At 41.6% G+C, this 18,274-nt stretch overlaps 2 protein-coding genes across 8 annotated transcripts in view; both read left to right on the top strand.

Moving 5' to 3' along the window:
• SENP7 (SUMO specific peptidase 7) overlaps positions 1 to 12,212 on the top strand; it is a 38,418-nt gene extending 26,206 nt beyond the window's left edge. For 6 of the 7 annotated variants that reach the window (XM_083438281.1, XM_083438283.1, XM_083438285.1 and 3 more), the window contains 10 exons: positions 2,806 to 2,939; positions 3,552 to 3,668; positions 3,837 to 3,956; positions 4,190 to 4,282; positions 4,788 to 5,005; positions 5,992 to 6,044; positions 6,323 to 6,363; positions 6,552 to 6,620; positions 7,870 to 8,017; positions 9,436 to 12,212. In XM_083438281.1, coding sequence (XP_083294407.1) covers positions 2,806 to 2,939; positions 3,552 to 3,668; positions 3,837 to 3,956; positions 4,190 to 4,282; positions 4,788 to 5,005; positions 5,992 to 6,044; positions 6,323 to 6,363; positions 6,552 to 6,620; positions 7,870 to 8,017; positions 9,436 to 9,573 — 1,131 coding nt within the window. In that variant the 3' untranslated portion in view covers positions 9,574 to 12,212. The remainder of the gene's footprint in view (positions 1 to 2,805; positions 2,940 to 3,551; positions 3,669 to 3,836; positions 3,957 to 4,189; positions 4,283 to 4,787; positions 5,006 to 5,991; positions 6,045 to 6,322; positions 6,364 to 6,551; positions 6,621 to 7,869; positions 8,018 to 9,435) is intronic. The other variant, XR_014510570.1, reaches the window with a different exon arrangement.
• Positions 12,213 to 15,156: 2,944 nt separating this feature from the next.
• The window catches only part of IMPG2 (interphotoreceptor matrix proteoglycan 2), a gene marked incomplete at its 5' end in the record, with an annotated part of 60,890 nt that continues 57,772 nt past the window's right edge, over positions 15,157 to 18,274 (top strand). Inside the window, 2 exons of the mRNA XM_083439054.1 lie at positions 15,157 to 15,235; positions 17,073 to 17,333. Of these exons, the coding sequence (XP_083295180.1) occupies positions 15,157 to 15,235; positions 17,073 to 17,333 (340 nt within the window). The remainder of the gene's footprint in view (positions 15,236 to 17,072; positions 17,334 to 18,274) is intronic.

Genomic DNA, 18,274 nt, shown 5'->3' with positions numbered 1-18,274 from the left:
ATGCCCCCCACCCACAAATGACAGAATTGTAGAGTTGGAAGAGACCCTCAGGATCATCTAGTCCAGCGGTTCTCAACCTGTGGGTCCCCAGATGTTGTTGGACTACAACTCCCATCATCCCTAGCTAGCAAGGCCAGAGCTCAGGGATGATGGGAGTTGTAGTCCAACAACATCTGGGGACCCACAGGTTGAGAACCGCTGATTCTAGAACCACACTGCAATGCAGGAATCCAGGCCCATACAGAGCTCATCTGAGGCCTTGGGTAGGAGTCTTGTTAAAGTTATAAACCCAAACAAAAAAGCAGCCGGTCCCTGGTGGAGCCGCCCCGCCCAGCTGGCTGATCCCTCAGAGGCCCGGGGCAAGTGTACCTGACTGCCACCCCCCACCTTTTGCACGGGCCTGCAGGAATCTCCACTAGACCATATAGAATTGTCATATATTATTACATATTATGAAGCCTTTACTATTGCTACAAAACCTTTAACCCTCCCCTGCCTTCTATACCCAGGCACCCATATATCGTCAGAGCACCAGTTCAGAGCTCTTACTATGATCAGACACATTAATCAGCTTAGAGTCAGGGGTGTTGCCATCCAGCATACCCTGTACGTTCTTCCGTAATTGCACTGTTTTGTTGATGTTCCCTTGACTTGCCACCGGTGAGACAAAACAACAGACCTGACTGTGTTACCTCTCTACAGATTTCCTTCTAGGCAGAATCTACCAAACTTTCTCATTAGCCATTCCTTTGAGCTGCAGGTGCTTCATTGCATCCTTCGTCTTTCCTCTACTCCCCCCACTCATTTGTCCTGTCCTCCCCCTCCATTTGCTCTGTCATTTCCCCAGCCTTATTCTCTCAAGCATTCGCACGCCAACCTTCTCTCCTATAGTGCCAGGCTTCTTTTCCTCTCGCCAACTCTGATGCTTGCTTGGAGAGCTTCTTTCATTCACTCCCTTACTCTTGTTAGTCCTTCCTGGATGCTCTCTCCCTCCCTTTCCTGTCCAGGACGCCACCAGCACCTCCTTTGCCACCAGCCGCTGTTTTATCTTCCAGCTACTAGGGTATGTTCTAAGCCACTTCCGCACTTCTGGGTTGCCAAGCTTTGCGTTTGTGTGTTCTTCTCATCTCCAGCAACTCCCTATATGGGCAATGGCCACTTCCCTGCTCTATTTTACCATTCACTTCTATATTGTGCAAAATGTGAGGGTCTCACTGGCCTTGGGGCATTCATATTTTTCAGAGTTATAGGATTAGTTCCTGGGTCTAGAGCTGATTTGAAGAGAGAGCCCTCATTCTTGCTTGTTGGCAATTCAGGGGTTTCCCTATGTGGAGTTCATCATAATCAAAGTGAGATAAACACCCATAGCTCGCTCCCTTGACGTCAGCTCCTAGAGACCAATACCTATATCATCCGCCCTGCCTCCCTGTTGCAGACCAGCTTCTGTTTCCTGTATTAGGAGAGAGGGAGCAGGGGTTAGATTTCTCAGCTGGTCACTGCAGCAGCCAAATAAAATTTCACATTGACCAGGAACAAGGGAAGTTAGTGTAACTTGGTGTGGTGTACTCACATAATTAACTGGTCCCAATATATTATTGAGAGAAATGTATGCAATAAAAGTATTTTTATGGATTATATCATTTGTTTAAGGTAAAGGTAAAGGTACCCCTGCCCGTACGGGCCAGTCTTGACAGACTCTAGGGTTGTGCGCTCATCTCACTCAAAGAGGCCGGGGGCCAGCGCTGTCCGAAGACACTTCCGGGTCACGTGGCCAGCGTGACATCGCTGCTCTGGCGAGCCAGAGCCGCACACGGAAATGCCGTTTACCTTCCCGCTAGTAAGCTGTCCCTATTTATCTACTTGCACCCAGGGGTGCTTTCGAACTGCTAGGTTGGCAGGCGCTGGGACCAAACAGCGGGAGCGCACCCCGCCGCGGGGATTCGAACCGCCGACCTTTCGATCGGCAAGCCCTAGGCACTGAGGCTTTAACCCACAGCGCCACCCGCGTCCCTATCATTTGTTTAGGGGTGGCATATTCCAGTCAATGAGATATCTGGACATTGGTTTTATTTGAACGTGATGCTGGGCACTAGGAACTCCCAACTGTGCTTTTATCTCTAACACGGACTCTTTGTCCCCAGGCATGTCTCTAGAGGCCAGGTTTTCCGTGGTACGAAGTACCCACAGCTTCTATGCAAGCTGTTTGGGGCCCAAACACTTGGCAGTTCATCCTTGTGCACCTCTGTTCCATTTTCTGTAAATTGATGATGATAACCATCTCCATTGGGTGGCTGGTCAAGGCAGCAACCTTTATAAAACATTCCCAAGAGGAAGTGCCATGTAAAGGCAAGAAACTATATCCTTATGGGGTTTCTCAGTCTTTGTGTAAAAAATTTGTTTGACTGGAATCAGCTTTTATGTAACAAGTAGGCACTTAGAAAGCAGCCATTAGTTTAGAACCCGTCCCTTGAATATGTATTTAATGGAACATATTCTAAGTCTGTCTGATATTGCTCTTGTAATAATTCTATGTTGAATATACTTCAGTAGGAATAGGGTAACATTTCAAGGTGCTGAAGGAGTAGAAGTTGTCCCTATACGCAGGAGAAACAGTTTTCTAAGGAGATTTCTATTCTGAATTGACGATTTCCTATATCTTACATGGCAAATAACAGATTTAGTGAGGGGGGGAAAGTGTATTTTAAGTCGCCATATGTGATTTCTTGAAGCCAACTTTCAAGTTTCAGCTGACCTACTTGCAACTTTCTTATCCTTATTGGATGGTTTTGCCTTTCTCTCTGGCAGGAATCAAAACCAAGCCTCAACAAGCCCAGTTACATGCTACTGCAGAAGCCAAATAATGGTCATTATTCCTTTTCCATCACTTCCGTGCAGAAGAACGAGTGGAAAGAGTTGCGAGCGACTGGACCCGTTCGGAAGTATGTATGGTTGGTTACATGATACTGACATGTCCAGAAGGAAATTATATAGGGAAACACCCACTGGCTTCATTAGCTGTCGAAAGACTGAAATGAAATACATTGCAGAAATAGAAAGTTGTTGATGAAGATGTGTTTCTTCATTCGTCATTCTAGCTCCAAACCAGGAAAGCATTGTTGACAAAGCGGGAGATAAATGATGGTCTTAATGCAGTTTGTTTGATTTTTGGTTAGCATGGAATGTTGAGTCAGCAGTGGCTTAGCATGAATACATGGGCTCCCAGAGAGGTGATTGTGGCTGCTTTGCTCCTGTGGCCTGTTGCCGTGGTGCTGCTGTGAGCTAAGCTGTGTCGTCCAAACCTTTGTTCATGGTTTTATCCCCAGACAAAGCATGAGGTATAGCCAAGATTTGTTCTATGGCTTAGCACATGCTATGTTATGGCTTAGCTTGGTGTTACTTGTGAACAGAGCCATTTATCTCTTGTCCACCTTTATAGATAAATGATCAAACAGCTTGTTGTACTCTCCTGTCATTCGTTATAACTTAATAAGAACTTGATCTGCTTTTCATTGAATTATCAGAAGGTATTTAATGTCTCTTTTGCTTTCCAGCTTGATCGTTTACCCTCCCCCACCTGCCAAAGGGGGACTGGGTGTCACAAGAGAAGATTTGGAGTGTTTAGAGTATGGAGAATTCCTCAATGATGTGATCATTGACTTTTACCTTAAGTAAGTGTAGTAGAGTAAAATAAGTAAAGAATATAATATGTTCCACTCTGGTTACGTGGTGCTAACGCCCGTGGGGAGACTCATTTTCACCCTTGCCTTTGTACATGAATGAATACAAGATAAATTTCCACATGCATAATATTTGCACATCTTTTGCATTTTTGGTAGGTATCTGTTGTTGGAAAAAGCCCCCAAAGAACTTGCTGAGCGGTCCCATATATTTAGCAGCTTCTTCTATAAGTGCCTGACAAGGACAGAGGCAAGCACTGAAGAAAACCCAAATCTTTCGTAAGTTATCTTTCAGTGTTTTCTGGTCTGCCTTGCAGTCACATCCTTCTGGAAAAAGGAGTTTCCTAATACCTGGCGTGGGCCAGCTAATACTCTATAATGGATTTGCCTATTTTGCATATTAAGGATCAATATGAACAATTTATATCCTCCTTTGCTGGATGTGGAGGGACTGAAGAAAATGCTTCTTCTGGTTCTGACAGACAGAATTAACTGGTTTGTTATCCACACAGGTTAGCACAAAGAAGACACGGAAGAGTAAAAAGATGGACTCGACATGTAAACATTTTTAGTAAAGACTACATTTTTGTGCCTGTGAATGAAGAGTAAGTTTGCTGCATTAATTGAAATCTAAGTCTTTTCTCAACTTGCAACTTCAGTTGCAGAACATTTAGCTTGTATTTATACACTGCACACTCAAAGAGTTGCCTGTGTATATAGAAGCCTATATCTGTTTAGTTTCCAAACTGATAAGCACTCAGTTGCCCAAGTTTGCTATTAGGAGGAATTATAATGTTGCTTACAGATTTAAAATAGAAATGGTCTACGTACTTGGTGTATGTGCAGTTGATATCTAGAGCTTGGGTAGGTGTTTCTAAAAGTGAGTATAAAGCCTGAAATTGTTTAATGTCTGCATGCATCCTTTATTGTAATTTAATTTTTAGTTAGGCGCAATGCAGAAAGAGGGAAGCACTTTTTTGATTGTATTGAGCATAGTTGTTATCAGATCTTAATGGATTTCACAGTGGGAAAAGGCAATCGTAGTTCCAATCCCCCCCCCCTTCTTTCTTTTTTTAAAGTATCAGACACTGACTTTCTCTTCCTTTCCAGGTCTCATTGGTACATTGCAGTTATTTGCTTCCCTTGGCTGGAAGAAGTTGTATATGAGGATTGTCCAGATCAAGGTTCACTGCAGTCATGCTCCCAGCAATCTCCACGTCAGCCAGAAATTAAACATGGCTCTATTAGAACAGAGTCAGTTTTGGTCTTTAATGATACCACGAGTGATAAAGAGCAGCAAGACTTAAATAGCAACCTACAGCCCAAAGGTAATGTTTTAAGAACATATGCTAGATGATGATATATGGTTTAGAAATACAGTTATATACAAACCTCTTGGACGAATGAATTTGCAGGTAAGCTAATTGGCTCCAGAGAACAATTTGTAGACTACTTACCCATGTAAGAATCAGTTTGTTGACTTAAGAGTACACCAGTGTTCTATGAATCGCTCACTGATAAAATTATCTCTGAATGTCAACACAAGGCGTACAGTCTCAGCATTTGCTCATCAATGCTGCAATAATAGAAGTAGCTCTGAAAAAATGTTTCATTTTAACCGAGCGCTTGAGTTAATGCAGTGGAAGTGTTGGTAACCAGCTGGCAAAGATGAAATAATACAGGATCAGGTTTAAGGTGCTGGTTTTAACCTTCAAAGCCCTATACGGCCTAGGACCCTCGTACCTACGGGACCGCCTCTCCTGGTATGCCCCACAGAGGAACTTACGGTCTTCAAATAAAAACATCTTGAAGGTCCCAGGCCACAGAGAGGTTAGGCTGGCCTCAACTAGAGCCAGGGCTTTTTCGGCTGCAGCTCCAACCTGGTGGAACGCTCTGTCAGGGCCTGCAAGACAGAGCTGTTCCACCAGGCCTTTGGTCAGGCCGTAGCCTGACTCCCTCCTTTGGCAATCTTTACAAAACTTTAGTTTATGGTTGCCATCAATTTTGAATTTGGTTTTAATTAATTTTTATAATGTTTTTATAATGTTGCACTATTTTAGTGTTGTTAGCCGCCCTGAGCCCGGCTTCGGCTGGGGAGGGTGGGATATAAATAAAATTTATTATTATTATTATTATTATTATTATTATTATTATTATTATTATTATTATTCCGTCACTGAGAATTACCTTGCTGCAGAAGATTTGCTTCAGTTTATGACCAGGGCTTTTGCATGCCACACATTTTCAGTATAAACCCCCCTCCTCCAATGTCATTGTTATTTTAAACTATATTCTGTTGTCTTTGGCATATTAGATAATGTTCCGCAAGCAACTGTGTCACCAGGATTGGATCACAAAGCTCTCAAAGTAAGTGACTTTGGCCATGTTTGGATGATCATATCTCAGCTTAACAAGCTGTGATGTAAATGAGCCTTTTGCTCACACCTGCAGCCCCCTCCTTTCTTGGCAATGTGACCAGTGAAAGCAGGAAGTTTACAGTGAAGTCTGATTTGGAAAGGCAGGATATACATTAATTAAACTGAACAAGAAGTGCTTTTGTTTAACTGCTAATATATTGAGTAAGGGTCATATTTGCTTATTTGGTCTTGCTTCTTCTGATCATAGTTTGTGAATGTGTTTTTCAGAGCTCCTCAAGCACTTCTAAAATGAAGAAAATTTGCAAAAGGTGGGCATTTACATTTGTAATAATACTACAATATGGGGCCATATTCACTTTTTCTACACATACTAATAATAGTCATTAGTTTTTCCTAGTGGTACGAAACTATTCTATTGAAATTTCTCCTGAAACTCTTAAAACAAGCAGTGATCCTTTGCATAATGGAAAATGAACATAATTTTTCTTTTGTATAGGCCATGTATCCTCATCTTAGATTCCCTAAAGGCAAGTTCTGTGCAGAATACAGTTCAGGTCTTGAGAGAGTGAGTAAAGCTGTGTTTCATTTGATTCTGCTTTTTAACGGATAATTGTGTTTGAAGTGATATTGATCTAAGTCTGTTTTTATTGTATACACTGTGAGCAACCTGGAGCTCTTGTATTTTGAAGGAATGATATGCTATTAATATCGAGTGTTGCTGTAATATTTTAGTATGTTCATTTATATTTCTTATAGCCCTACTCTTATAGATCCCTGCAACCGAATCAATAAATGCTTGCATGTAATTTTGCTTTGTAAATCAAGACGAGAGACTGCATGTTTTGAACATTTTAAGTTGCATATTTCAACTGAAAATTACATTGCCAATAAGCAGCAGTGGACAGCCAACACAATCTGCTCCAGAACCAACATTGAGTAGACCCAGAGACCTGGAAAACCCCCCAGAATATCACATAATAAATAGCGTGCTAGCTTTCACGTTCCATCAAGCCAGGTGGAAAGGTGGGTGGGAAGCTCATGGAGTCTGATAACAAATAGGATCCATCTTAAGACCATGGCCAGATGTAGACCACATGGCTTCAACTTCAATCAGGTTTTTTCCCCTGTCTGCCCCCTACGTAGCTCTGTTTGCCATCTAACCTAAAGAAGAGTTCTGGAGAACTCAATAGCTTGTACAATAGTTTTGTGATACTGTATTTAGTTAGACCTAATAAAGATACTGGGGACCAGGGTGGCGCTGTGGGTTAAACCACAGAGCCTAGGACTTGCCGATCAGAAGGTCGGCGGTTCGAATCCACGCAACGGGGTGAGCTCCTGTTGCTCGGTCCCTGCTCCTGCCAACCTAGCAGTTTGAAAGCATGTCAAAGTGGAAGTAGATAAATAGGTACCGCTCCGGCGGGAAGGCAAACGGCGTTTCCGTGCGCTGCTCTGATTCGCCAGAAGCGGCTTAGTCATGCTGGCCACATGACCCGGCAGCTGTATGCCGGCTCCCTTGGCCAAAAAAGCGAGATGAGCGCCTCAACCCCAGAGTCAGTCACGACTGGACCTAATGGTCAGGGGTCCCTTTACCTTTAATAAAGATACTGCCCTAATATTAAAATCAGTGTAACTCAAATTAATGATGGTTAGCTTTCCACATTGACAAGAGTATATAAATTCAGCTAACTTAGGTTACAACTTACCAGGAAGTAATCCCCGTTGGAACCTTTAGGGCTTACTTTAGCGTAGACATGTTTAGGATTGCAGTCTTAACCTGCATCCACCCACCGTGTCTTTCTCTGTTTTTATTTCAGATATCTAGAAGCAGAGTGTGAAGCAAAACGCACATTTCGTGTGTTCGACAAATCAACAATGGTGGATTTCTGTCCGAGAGTCCCCAAGCAGCATAACAATAGCGACTGTGGAGTATATTTACTCCAATACGTGGAAACCTTCTTCCAGGTGCAAAGCATTTCAGTGGTCCTTTGGGATGCTGTTTTAAATCTGGATAGAACTTTCAAATCCTTCCTTCCATAGGCAACTTGAGGAATGGGAAGGCAGATTTGATGGCTTCCAGTGTCTGCTTGGGGAGGGTGTGTGTGTGTGTGTGTGTGTGTGTGGTATTTTCATTCTTAGGTACAGTGGTGCCTCGCAAGACGAAAAGAATCTGTTCCGCGAGTCTCTTCGTCTAGCGGTTTTTTCGTCTTGCGAAGCAACCCCATTAGCGGATTAGCGCTGTTAGCGGTTTAGCGGCTATTAGTGGCTATTAAAGGCTTAAGGGATTAGCGGATTAGCTGCTAAAAGGCTATTAGCAGCTTAGTGCCTTAGAAAAAGGGGGTGGGGAGCGAAAAAAAATTGCAGGAACTCGCAATACATTTTCGTCTTGCGAAGCAAGCCCATAGGAAATTCGTTTTGCGAAGCACCTCCAAAACGGAAAACCCTTTCATCTAGCGGGTTTTCCGTCTTGCGAGGCATTCGTCTTGTGGGACACCATTTTATTTTTGTTACTGCTTCTGGATATGTGTGGGGTTTTGTGATTTCTTGTCTCTTTGCAGGGGACTCTGATTATTCTGAATCCCCTTCCTGGTCTGCAGTTCTGGCATTCTATGAGAAAACTCTGAGCGAGCAACCCTTTTCATTTATTCATCTTACTTTAAATGCTTATCTGTATGGATATGGATATAGATTCCAAAAGGATCCAAAGAGGCTTAAGAATAAAAAAAAGAACAGTAATAGAAATTATCATATTTTAGTGTCATAACACTAAAACAACAACGAAAGGAAATCAAGGAAATAATCAACACAGGCGTTTGCACCCAGGTTTTTATTAGCTTCATATTATAATAAGAGGACAAGGCTTGGGGAATCTTAAGAGGCAGAGCATAAACAACATTAAGTATCCATAATGTTTAGTAGTAGTTGGATGGGTGTGGACATCTCACCCCATGACCTACCAATATGGGCTTGCACTTGTTCTAGGCCAGGCATAGGCAAACTCGGCCCTCCATATGTTTTGGGACAACAACTCCCATCATCCCTAGCTAACAGGACCAGTGGTCAGGGATGATGGGATTTGTAGTGCCAAAACATCTGGAGGGCCGAGTTTGCCTATGCCTGTTCTAGGCAGCTCCTGAAAGTGCAGTTCTATCCAGCATTGTGCAACAGTTCTCGGAAGAGCAACAATGCACAAACTCATTCCACGCACCCCCCTCCCATTTTTTGCTCCAACTCATTGACAACGTATGCTTGTCTTAATTATAGTTTGTTTAATACGAAGTGAACTGTGGGATTTTTTGCCAGGAGAGCAGGATATTTTGTGTCTTTGTGCCTTTTTAAATTAATGTAACGCTACCCTTTTCTCTCTCTTTTTTAATCACCAGAATCCTATTGTTAACTTTGAACTTCCAATGCACCTGGAGCGGTGGTTCCCTCGCCAGATGGTGAGAAACAAGCGGGAAGAAATTAGAGACTTAGTCTTGCAGCTTCACTTGCAGCAGCAGAGTGGCACCAAAAGCTAGCCTGAATTTCCTTCCGATTTTGCAAAAGAACTTTGTCCCAAGCGTACTGGAAATCCGATCGGCAGCGTTTGTGCTTCTATTCTTGCAGAGAAGAAAAACTGCAGATAAAATTGTGTGCATTTTATATCCAAGTTGATCTGTAGGTCATTGTGAGAAAATGGAACTACAAAATAGCAATTATGTAACTTAAAGTAAATATTTGTGACATCGACCAATTTTATTTGGAATATAGAAGCAGCATAACTGGAATGTGCTGCAGAGATGAGAAAACATTTTAGCCCTAAAGGGTTCATTCCTAGTTTCCAGATACATCTGGAACTGTGTGAAACTACACGAAAGGGAGACATTAACAACCCATTTTAGGTAGGGATTCTTCCCATGTGATGTCTTAAAGTCATAGTGTGTGCTCTTGCAGACATCTCTCCCATGTCAAAAATGGTATTGTTGAACAGATGTTTATTCTGGTTGCTTTGAATAGGTCACAAATGCTACTGGTCTCAGTGTTTTTGTGTGTTTTTTTTATTCTGACATACCTTGCTCTTTCTTAGAAGTTGACATGCCTAAAACCTTGCATTTTTGGAATTCAAGAGTGGAATGTAAAACCATTCCTGAAATTTAGAAAGAGATGTTCTTTTTTTTCCTTTCTGTGTCTGACTTGATCACTTAAACCAGATTCAGAGCTGTAATCGTTCTCTGCTGTGCAGCAGTTAAACGAATGCTATGAATACTATGTATTTCACTATATATATATAAGGCCATATGGTCTTCGCTGTACTGGATACAGTTGTAGCTTACATCTGACAGGGCATCACCCTGGCAAGAGTTGTTTTCGTGTTTCAGTAATTGTATTTGTTTGTGGGGAGTGGGGAGAGAAATGTGATTGTTAATCACTTGGGCTAAAATCCTGTTTTCACTTAGGGTGAAGCCCATGTAGCATGAGCAGGCATTTGCTTGTGCAAAGGGGCTTCTCTCTCTTCTGCTTCCCAAGCCGCCCACTCTGGGACTCTGTGGCAGAATTTGTGGTATGTGGGTGGCAGGAACTGAAGGAGAAGAGAAACCGGAAGCCCCGCTGCATTTCCATTGCACAATCAGGTGGGCACCATTGGTTGTCACCCTTACCTGCAAGTTAAGTCCCACAGAACACAATGGGACTTAGAACCAGGTAAGCATGCGCAGGGTTACGTTGTGAATAATGTAACCAAATTCTATGGAAGGGAAAACTGCTGGTTTTAAAACAGGCACTGACTCAGTTATTTCAGAGACATAATATACTTTGAAAAGCTGAATGCTTGTGATTCCCCCAAGTACCTATACTTGTAGGAAGAGCTAATCATGCAGGAGGTTCAGCTGAAGTAAAAATCATTTGTGTTACATTGTCAAATATTTAAATCTGGATTGATCATGTATTTGATAAGCTACAAGCACTGACTGAATAAATATAGTTCCTTTTTTCAGAAAGATGTGAGTTTTCTCACGGACATGCTTCTGCCATAATTCATAACAGAAGGAATAAGAGACTTGTTAGAGAAGGGGTTGTATATCATTACTGTGTTTGAAAATTGTGTTTCAAACAACATAGACCCAGAACTCCTATATTATAAACTAGAACCACCACTAATGACTTGGGACAAACAAGACAAAGCCCGGAAACTTGAAGTGAAAATTCCTTTTAAGCACAGAAATACTTGTTTCTTTGCATTGACTACTGAAATTGTAATGGCTATCAAGTACAAATACTTTTGAAGACTCGCGTCGCATACCCTTTTTCCTGCATGAGATAAGGGGGGCGGGGGAGAGACTACATACACTGCCAGTTGTGAACATGGTAAGATTGTGTATTTTGCTCTGATTACATGTATTGGAAATTTTGTTTCAAAATATCTGGAATCACAGCAAAATAGACATTTGATGTTGCCCTCAAATGTACATTTTCTGTATGCACATAGTAACTATCTTTCCCCCCCTTATTTTTAAGTATGTGTGAAGTGTGGCACTGAGCCAAAACAAGTGTCACAGAAAGAAGAAAAAGTTGCTTAGAAATTACTTTGCTAAGTATTTTCACTACAGCCAGTGGTACCTAGCAGGGGCACTTGACACATATATTTCTTGGCCTATGGCTGTTTAATTGGATTTTCTGCTCACATTTCTGTTGAAAATACTCCAATGTCCTTTGCCATTCAAATGTGAATCGTCTTGGTGTAACTTTCATGGGGCTTACATGTTTCGTGTTCAGCCAGATCTCCATTCTTTCTCATATGAGCTCCACACTCTTTCTCTCATGTATTATTGACTTGCTTCATATCGATGAGAATACCAGAGGAAAGAAGAACTATCTCAGCCCTAGTATATATAGAGTACAAGGTGATAAAGCTTGCAGGGCTGTCTTCCCCCAGAATCTAAAGTATCTCAGTAAGAACCCAGCAGCAATAAATGCCTCCAAACTTATTTATTAATTAAGAATGGTCACATTGTTTATATTGAATGGCATATTGGAGTGGATGGGTGTTTAATTCTTATAAATTGTAATGTCTGTTTTAAGTTTCTTCTATAAAATTACCTGCCTATTTTGGATCTTGAGTTCATTTGTATGTTTTTTTTTTTTTCAAATTAAAAGAAGCAGCAACTTTGTTAGAACATAATTGTTTGTTGCATTTTTTTTACCCTTCCATTCGCTCAGGATCATATACCGGGTTTCCTACCTCCTCTCTTATCTTCACAACAATCCTGAGAGGTAATAATTTGGCCAGCTTCACATGACTAAACTTTGGTGTCCCTGGCTGTCCAGTTGTTTGTCTCGTGAGACAATGGAAGAGCGTGCCTTCAGGGATGAAGACAAACTGTTGGAGAGTTACAGCGCCTGCTGTGGCTGTTGAGACCAGTACAAGAGAGGCATGCTATGTTACAGCTGGGGTAGATGAAGGCATGTGGTTGTTCTGATGCATGTCTACCAAGACATTATACCATATTGGCCACATATCTTACATGCATACAGTTAAGGGTTTTTTTCAGTTTTAAGTTCAGTTTGCCCCATTTTCCACATCAGTATGCAAACTTTAAAGTTCTGCATGCAATTGTCTAGAACAGGGGTCTGCAACCTTTAAGACAAAAAGAGCCGCTTGGACCCGTTTCCGAAGGAAAAAAAACTGGGAGCCGCAAAACTCGTCATTATAAAAATAACTTTTTTGTCACTTTTTAAAATTATTTCTTTGTTTGACCCCTCAGAGTTACTCCTCCTCATAGAAATAAACGTTAAATTAACAAGTTACCTTTTTGTGTGTGTGTGTTCTTCACTCCTCTTCAAAACTGTGACCAGCGTACATGCCCCCTTTCAATGCAGTGACCAGCGTACATGCCCCTTACAATGTAGCGGGCGGGCGGGAAGGTGACGTCGGGACAGTGCGTGACTAACGCACGCACCGCCCCCATGCGGCATCACAGCCAGTACAGCGCCCGCCATAGTGGGGAGTGTCGGGGTGCACAGTGCACCTCCTCCCCTTGCTAGTATCCGCCCCGGAGCCGCAGCAAAGGTGTAAAAGAGCCACATGCGGCTCCGGAACCGCAGGTTGCTGACCCCTGGTCTAGAAGGATTGTATGGACAAGCAGTAGCTCTCCAGAGTTAAGGTGGGAATCTTTCCTAGCCATACCTGGAAATGTCAGGGGATATGAACTGGGGATCTCTTCCATGCAAATCATGTCCCTTCCCCAAAATCATTCAGTGTCCTAAAGGCTACAAGCTGATGGTAAGAAGTGTACAGCCACTAGTTTAGGAGCCCTTGTGGAGAGTATATTAAATAGGTGTTTCCTGTGCAGAATATAGACTTTTATTTGCTATTCGGTTGTACAGTTGTTTTTGTTACAAGAAGAAGAAGGAAGAGTTTGGATTTGATATCCCGCTTTATCACTACCCCAAGGAGTCTCAAAGCGGCTAACATTATCCTTTCCCTTCCCCACAACAAACAGTCTGTGAGGTGAGTGGGGCTGAGAGACTTCAAAGAAGTGTGACTAGCCCAAGGTCACCCAGCAGCTGCATGTGGAGGAGCAGGGAAGCGAACCCTGTTCACCAGATTATGTGTCCACCGCTCTGAACCACTACACCACTCAGCCTCTGCCTTCATGGCTAACCAGTGCTAGAGAGCTGTGCCAATGCCTTTCCTGTAACAAAATGCAGAGGTTGGGCAATATAAAGGCTGGGATTTCTCTCCAACCTGTGATGTCTTTTGTGCTGGTAGTTCCAGGGTATGAGTTTGGTGGGAGTTATTCTAGGTCAAGAATAGCCAACACAGTGCTTTCCTAATGTTGGACTATTGACTCCTATCATCCGTGACCACTGACAATTTTGGCTGAGGCTGATGGGAGCTGGGATTCCAACCCCATCTAAAATGCACCATGTTGGCTACTATTCTAGCTGGATTCAGTTGGGCCCATAAGCATTACATTGTCTATCCCTAGTATTGTGCAATTTAGTATGCTGTGTATTCTGTGTTCTAGTTAGTTTTCATTTCCAGTATAGGCAGCAACCATTTTAGGCACATCCAATTGATATGCAGGCCTTTTGGGACCCGGAAGAGGGCACAACAGAAGTGGGGCAGGCCATGCTTATATGCACTCTGCTGACCCATGGAACCCCCCGCCAAATAGTTGCCGCTTGTATGCACAATATGTGCATGTATAAAATACATGTTTTTGTTTAGTGCGATTATGCAAAACGGAAAGGATGAGAATCACTGTTTCTGCTACCCAATACAGCAACAATAATTTTATTATTTATATGTTGGCCATCTGACTGGGTTTCCCCAGCCACTCTGGGCGGCTCCCAACAAAATCATAAAAACTCAACAAAACCTCAAACATTAAAAACTTCCCAGTACAGGGCTGCCTTCAAATGTCTTCTAAGTCATATAGTTGTTTATCTGTTTGACACCTGATGGGAGGGTGTATTCTTTTTGCCCTGTCTCCTCAAAACGGGTAGGGGTGGAGAAATTGCCAGGAAGAACAATAGACAGGACCTTGCATCAGCATACCTGAGGGTTGTCACACGGCTAAAATGGATCAGTTGTGGTCTCTTATGACAATAGCAAAAGCACCCTTGAAAGAGAATCTCCAAGCAATGACCATGATGCTAAGATAAGTTATTGTTTGGACAGCAAGCTGCTGCTGCTTTTCTTTTAAGACAGTCAATGAAAATTGTTCTTAATTAAGTGTGAAAGGTACTGTCCTTGTGTGGACTGCCAGTTAACGACATGACAAGCTCTGGTAAATCTGGCTTAGCTGGCCAGCTTAAAACTGAAAAATTATCTCTCTGGTCTATTGGCTAACATCAAGGAGCTTCTTCTTCGCCGCCTCTTGTGATTCCCAAAACGAAAATGGAATAATTTCTTTTAACAAAACAATTGTAGACATTTGGGACTCACTTTTGTTGCAGAAATCAATCCTTTTTTTAATCCAAGACAATTACCAGTGACACCAGACCTTCTCTAAGAACAGACTGTTACTGGATGGTTAACACGTTCAGGTCAGCTAGCACTGCTAAAAAGGAACTTGGTTATTTTCCCTTTGCCTTTAAAAAAAAATTCCGAAAGAAATATGTGTGACTTTTCTTGGAAGATCTACTTAGGAGTCTGGATATTCATATTGATTGAAGGGGAATTTCAAGCATTTGCAGGTAAGAAAATACTCCTGTTTTCTGCCATCCTCTGAACTGTCTTTGAATCTTATGTTTACATATATATATATATATATATATATATATATATATATATATATGTTTTAGAGTGAGAGAAAATAGGGTTACATGTATACAGAGTCAGACCAATTTCAACAAGGTTTGTAGCTGGAAATTAGTAATGTCCACATCTAGTATATTTCACTGAAATATATACATGCTGAGGTAATTGAAAAACTGAGTATCTGTTTTGCATTAATGTTAATGTAGCAACTATTGTCGCAATAGGGCTTCACTCTACAATTAATAATGTTTCCCATCTCCCATACCATCTGCCTATAGATTTTCACCCACAAGGCTGCTATATAGTCTTTTAAGCAGTTACAGTTATCTGTTCAGTTTGATATCACATAACACTTTGATATTGGCTGTAGTTGCCGTCTTTCATTTACTGGACTGTTCAACTGTTTAGATATCTCCCCCTACCTAATTTTCCAAGTTAAAATGATTATTCCTCCACTTGTAGAAGCAAGTCATTTGAGGTGCATCACATGAAAGGAAAAAAATGTGATTGGTTCCCAGATACAAAATTTAATACAACATGACTTGAACACATCAGCCGTCCACTTGACAATAACTCCTTTAGGAAATTAGATACATAAATTTCCTTTAGGAAATTAGATACATAAATTGTGGCAGGTTTAATGTGTTTTTGTCTTCTGCTAGTCGCAGGATGTTGTAAACGGGTTTAAAATAAATTGCTGCAAGCCCTGTAACATGGAGTAATTGTGTCTTACAATGTGTGAGATGTGACACTTGATCACTGGTCTTCAACTGTTGGGTTGGGACCCACTTCAGAGTCACAGCCTGATCTAAGATAGGTCACAACAGCTGATATATAATATATATAATATATAATAAAGAAAAAAGAAAGAAACAGGAAATGGCCCATCAAATGCATGTTTGTATTAAAGGTGGGTCCTTCTGGGTCTGTAAAAGTTGACGACTACTGCACTAGTCCATGTCTCTGTGAGAAAGGACTTGGCAGAACATGATGTATCTACACCTAAGCAACGATATAATGTCTTTGCAATAGGGTAAAGCAGTTGCATTTATGTCTTCCTGGACCTTGTGCAAGCAGAAATCCTTGTTTTCCTTAGCATTCACTCAATACAACCAATATAACCTTAAAATATATTTGGGGGAAATGTAGAAAACAAACTTAATGAAGATAGCCTCCTTTGAAATATAGACCATTATTTGGTGTTGTCCATTATATTGGTGTGTTAAGCAAAAACAATAATGAACTAGTTAGATTTCTTTAGCTAGGCTTATACTGAAGATTTGCTTTTTATTTGCAACCACCTTAGAGTGACATAGTAAGAACAAAAGAATAATGGTGCATGTTGGATAGTTATTAAAATATAGCACCAAACAGGAAAGGCAGAACCTTCTGTCTCTATTAGCACCTATGTTACCTGAATGAATACAGAAATAAGCATACACAAAACAAATTAGTTTGGTTAAATGTTATGGATCGGATCCATACAAAGTTAATTGAACTTACGTCCATTTAAATTATTGGGGCTTAAGCTGAGTCAGGATTGATTTGTGCCATTAATTTCAATGGGACTTTAGTTCAACTTATTGAGGATGATGTCCAATGTTCATCATACTCAGAGTAGACCCATTAATCTCAATGGGTCTGCTCTTGAGTACGATTAAAAACTTTAGTCTAGATCCATCTCTGCATCTATTTATTTAACTGAAACTCAGTGGTATTGTGCAATATGTGTGCAGCTACTTAAAGAGATTTGTTTGTGATGTAATTTTGCAGAAGAAACCTATTCAGCTACTGAGGACATAGAAGCCAAGGAGTCTACATCAGATCTTCCACCAAATGGCTGGCGATCAGTTAGAAGCTTTCCCCAGTTTCCAGATTCTAAGCATCTTCTTGATTTCAGGGAATCTGAGAAATTCAGCAGACGCTTGTTGCGAAGAAAGAGATCAATTTTCTTTCCTACTGGAGTTAAAGTGTGTCCAGATGAGTCTATTGAGCAGGCTATTGCTAACCATCTGAAATACTTCAAACTCAGAGGTAAGTGAGTGTTGTAAGGCTGAGACCAACTTTCTTGCAAATCAGTGCATTTAGTAGGGAGGCGAACCCTAGATGTCTGGTGAATAACTGATCAAAAAAACTGAATTAAAAGTTTCAAGAAGTTTATTGAGACTTCTGATCAATTAGATACATGTGCAAACCTGTTTGTCTCCGAGAATTGTGAGCTTACTGAAAGAGGCCCGTGCATGCTTATCAAGGAAATGATGTCCTAAAATATGTAAAGATAGTGAGTTTAGACCCATCCCTGCAAGAAGACGATAGAAAAGATCGTAGATACAGATAGAAACTGTACAAGCATTGGAAATGTTCAGGCTAGGCTCAAAGTCTTTATGAGTATGTGGGTGTTTAAGGTTAACATGTTTGCTATGGCTAGAGATGTAACCAGTTTGGAGGTGGTTTGTGATCATACTGTTGCTGTAAAGTGTACAAAATATCAGGGTTCACTGTGAAAGGCCTTTGCAAGACTAAGTAAGCTGTATTTACGTGGCAAACGTCGGGCATGCAAGAGCACTTTTGAAGTTCCCTTTGCTAAAATCAAACCCCTCACCATGCCGCCCAATATGTCACTTGTACAGATCAGAGAAGTTTCAGAGGCAACCCAGAATGCACTGCCAGCTGTTGAGAGGGTAAAATGCAATTGAGTACACAATGAAATATGAGAGCAGACCTCAACAAGCTTTATTTTAGCTCACATCTCAGTGACAATTGGTCTTCTGCGCCTGCCTGTGTGAAATTGGCCTATGCTCTAAATGTTTGTTCCCTGGTATCCTCACAGCTGGAACCAATTTGCAAATCTCTTGTCAGTCTCCCCACAGAAGCAGAGCACTGGACAACACACAGCAGGAGTACCATTTAGAGAGGAGCGGCGGCGGGGGGGGGGGGATTCCCTTTGCCCTTGAATTTCAAGCCAAATAACATTA

This window comes from Podarcis tiliguerta, assembly GCF_965153285.1.
Source record: "Podarcis tiliguerta genome assembly, chromosome: 4".
In the NCBI taxonomy this organism is placed as follows: domain Eukaryota; kingdom Metazoa; phylum Chordata; class Lepidosauria; order Squamata; family Lacertidae; genus Podarcis; species Podarcis tiliguerta.
This window is presented reverse-complemented; position numbering and strand designations above follow the sequence as displayed.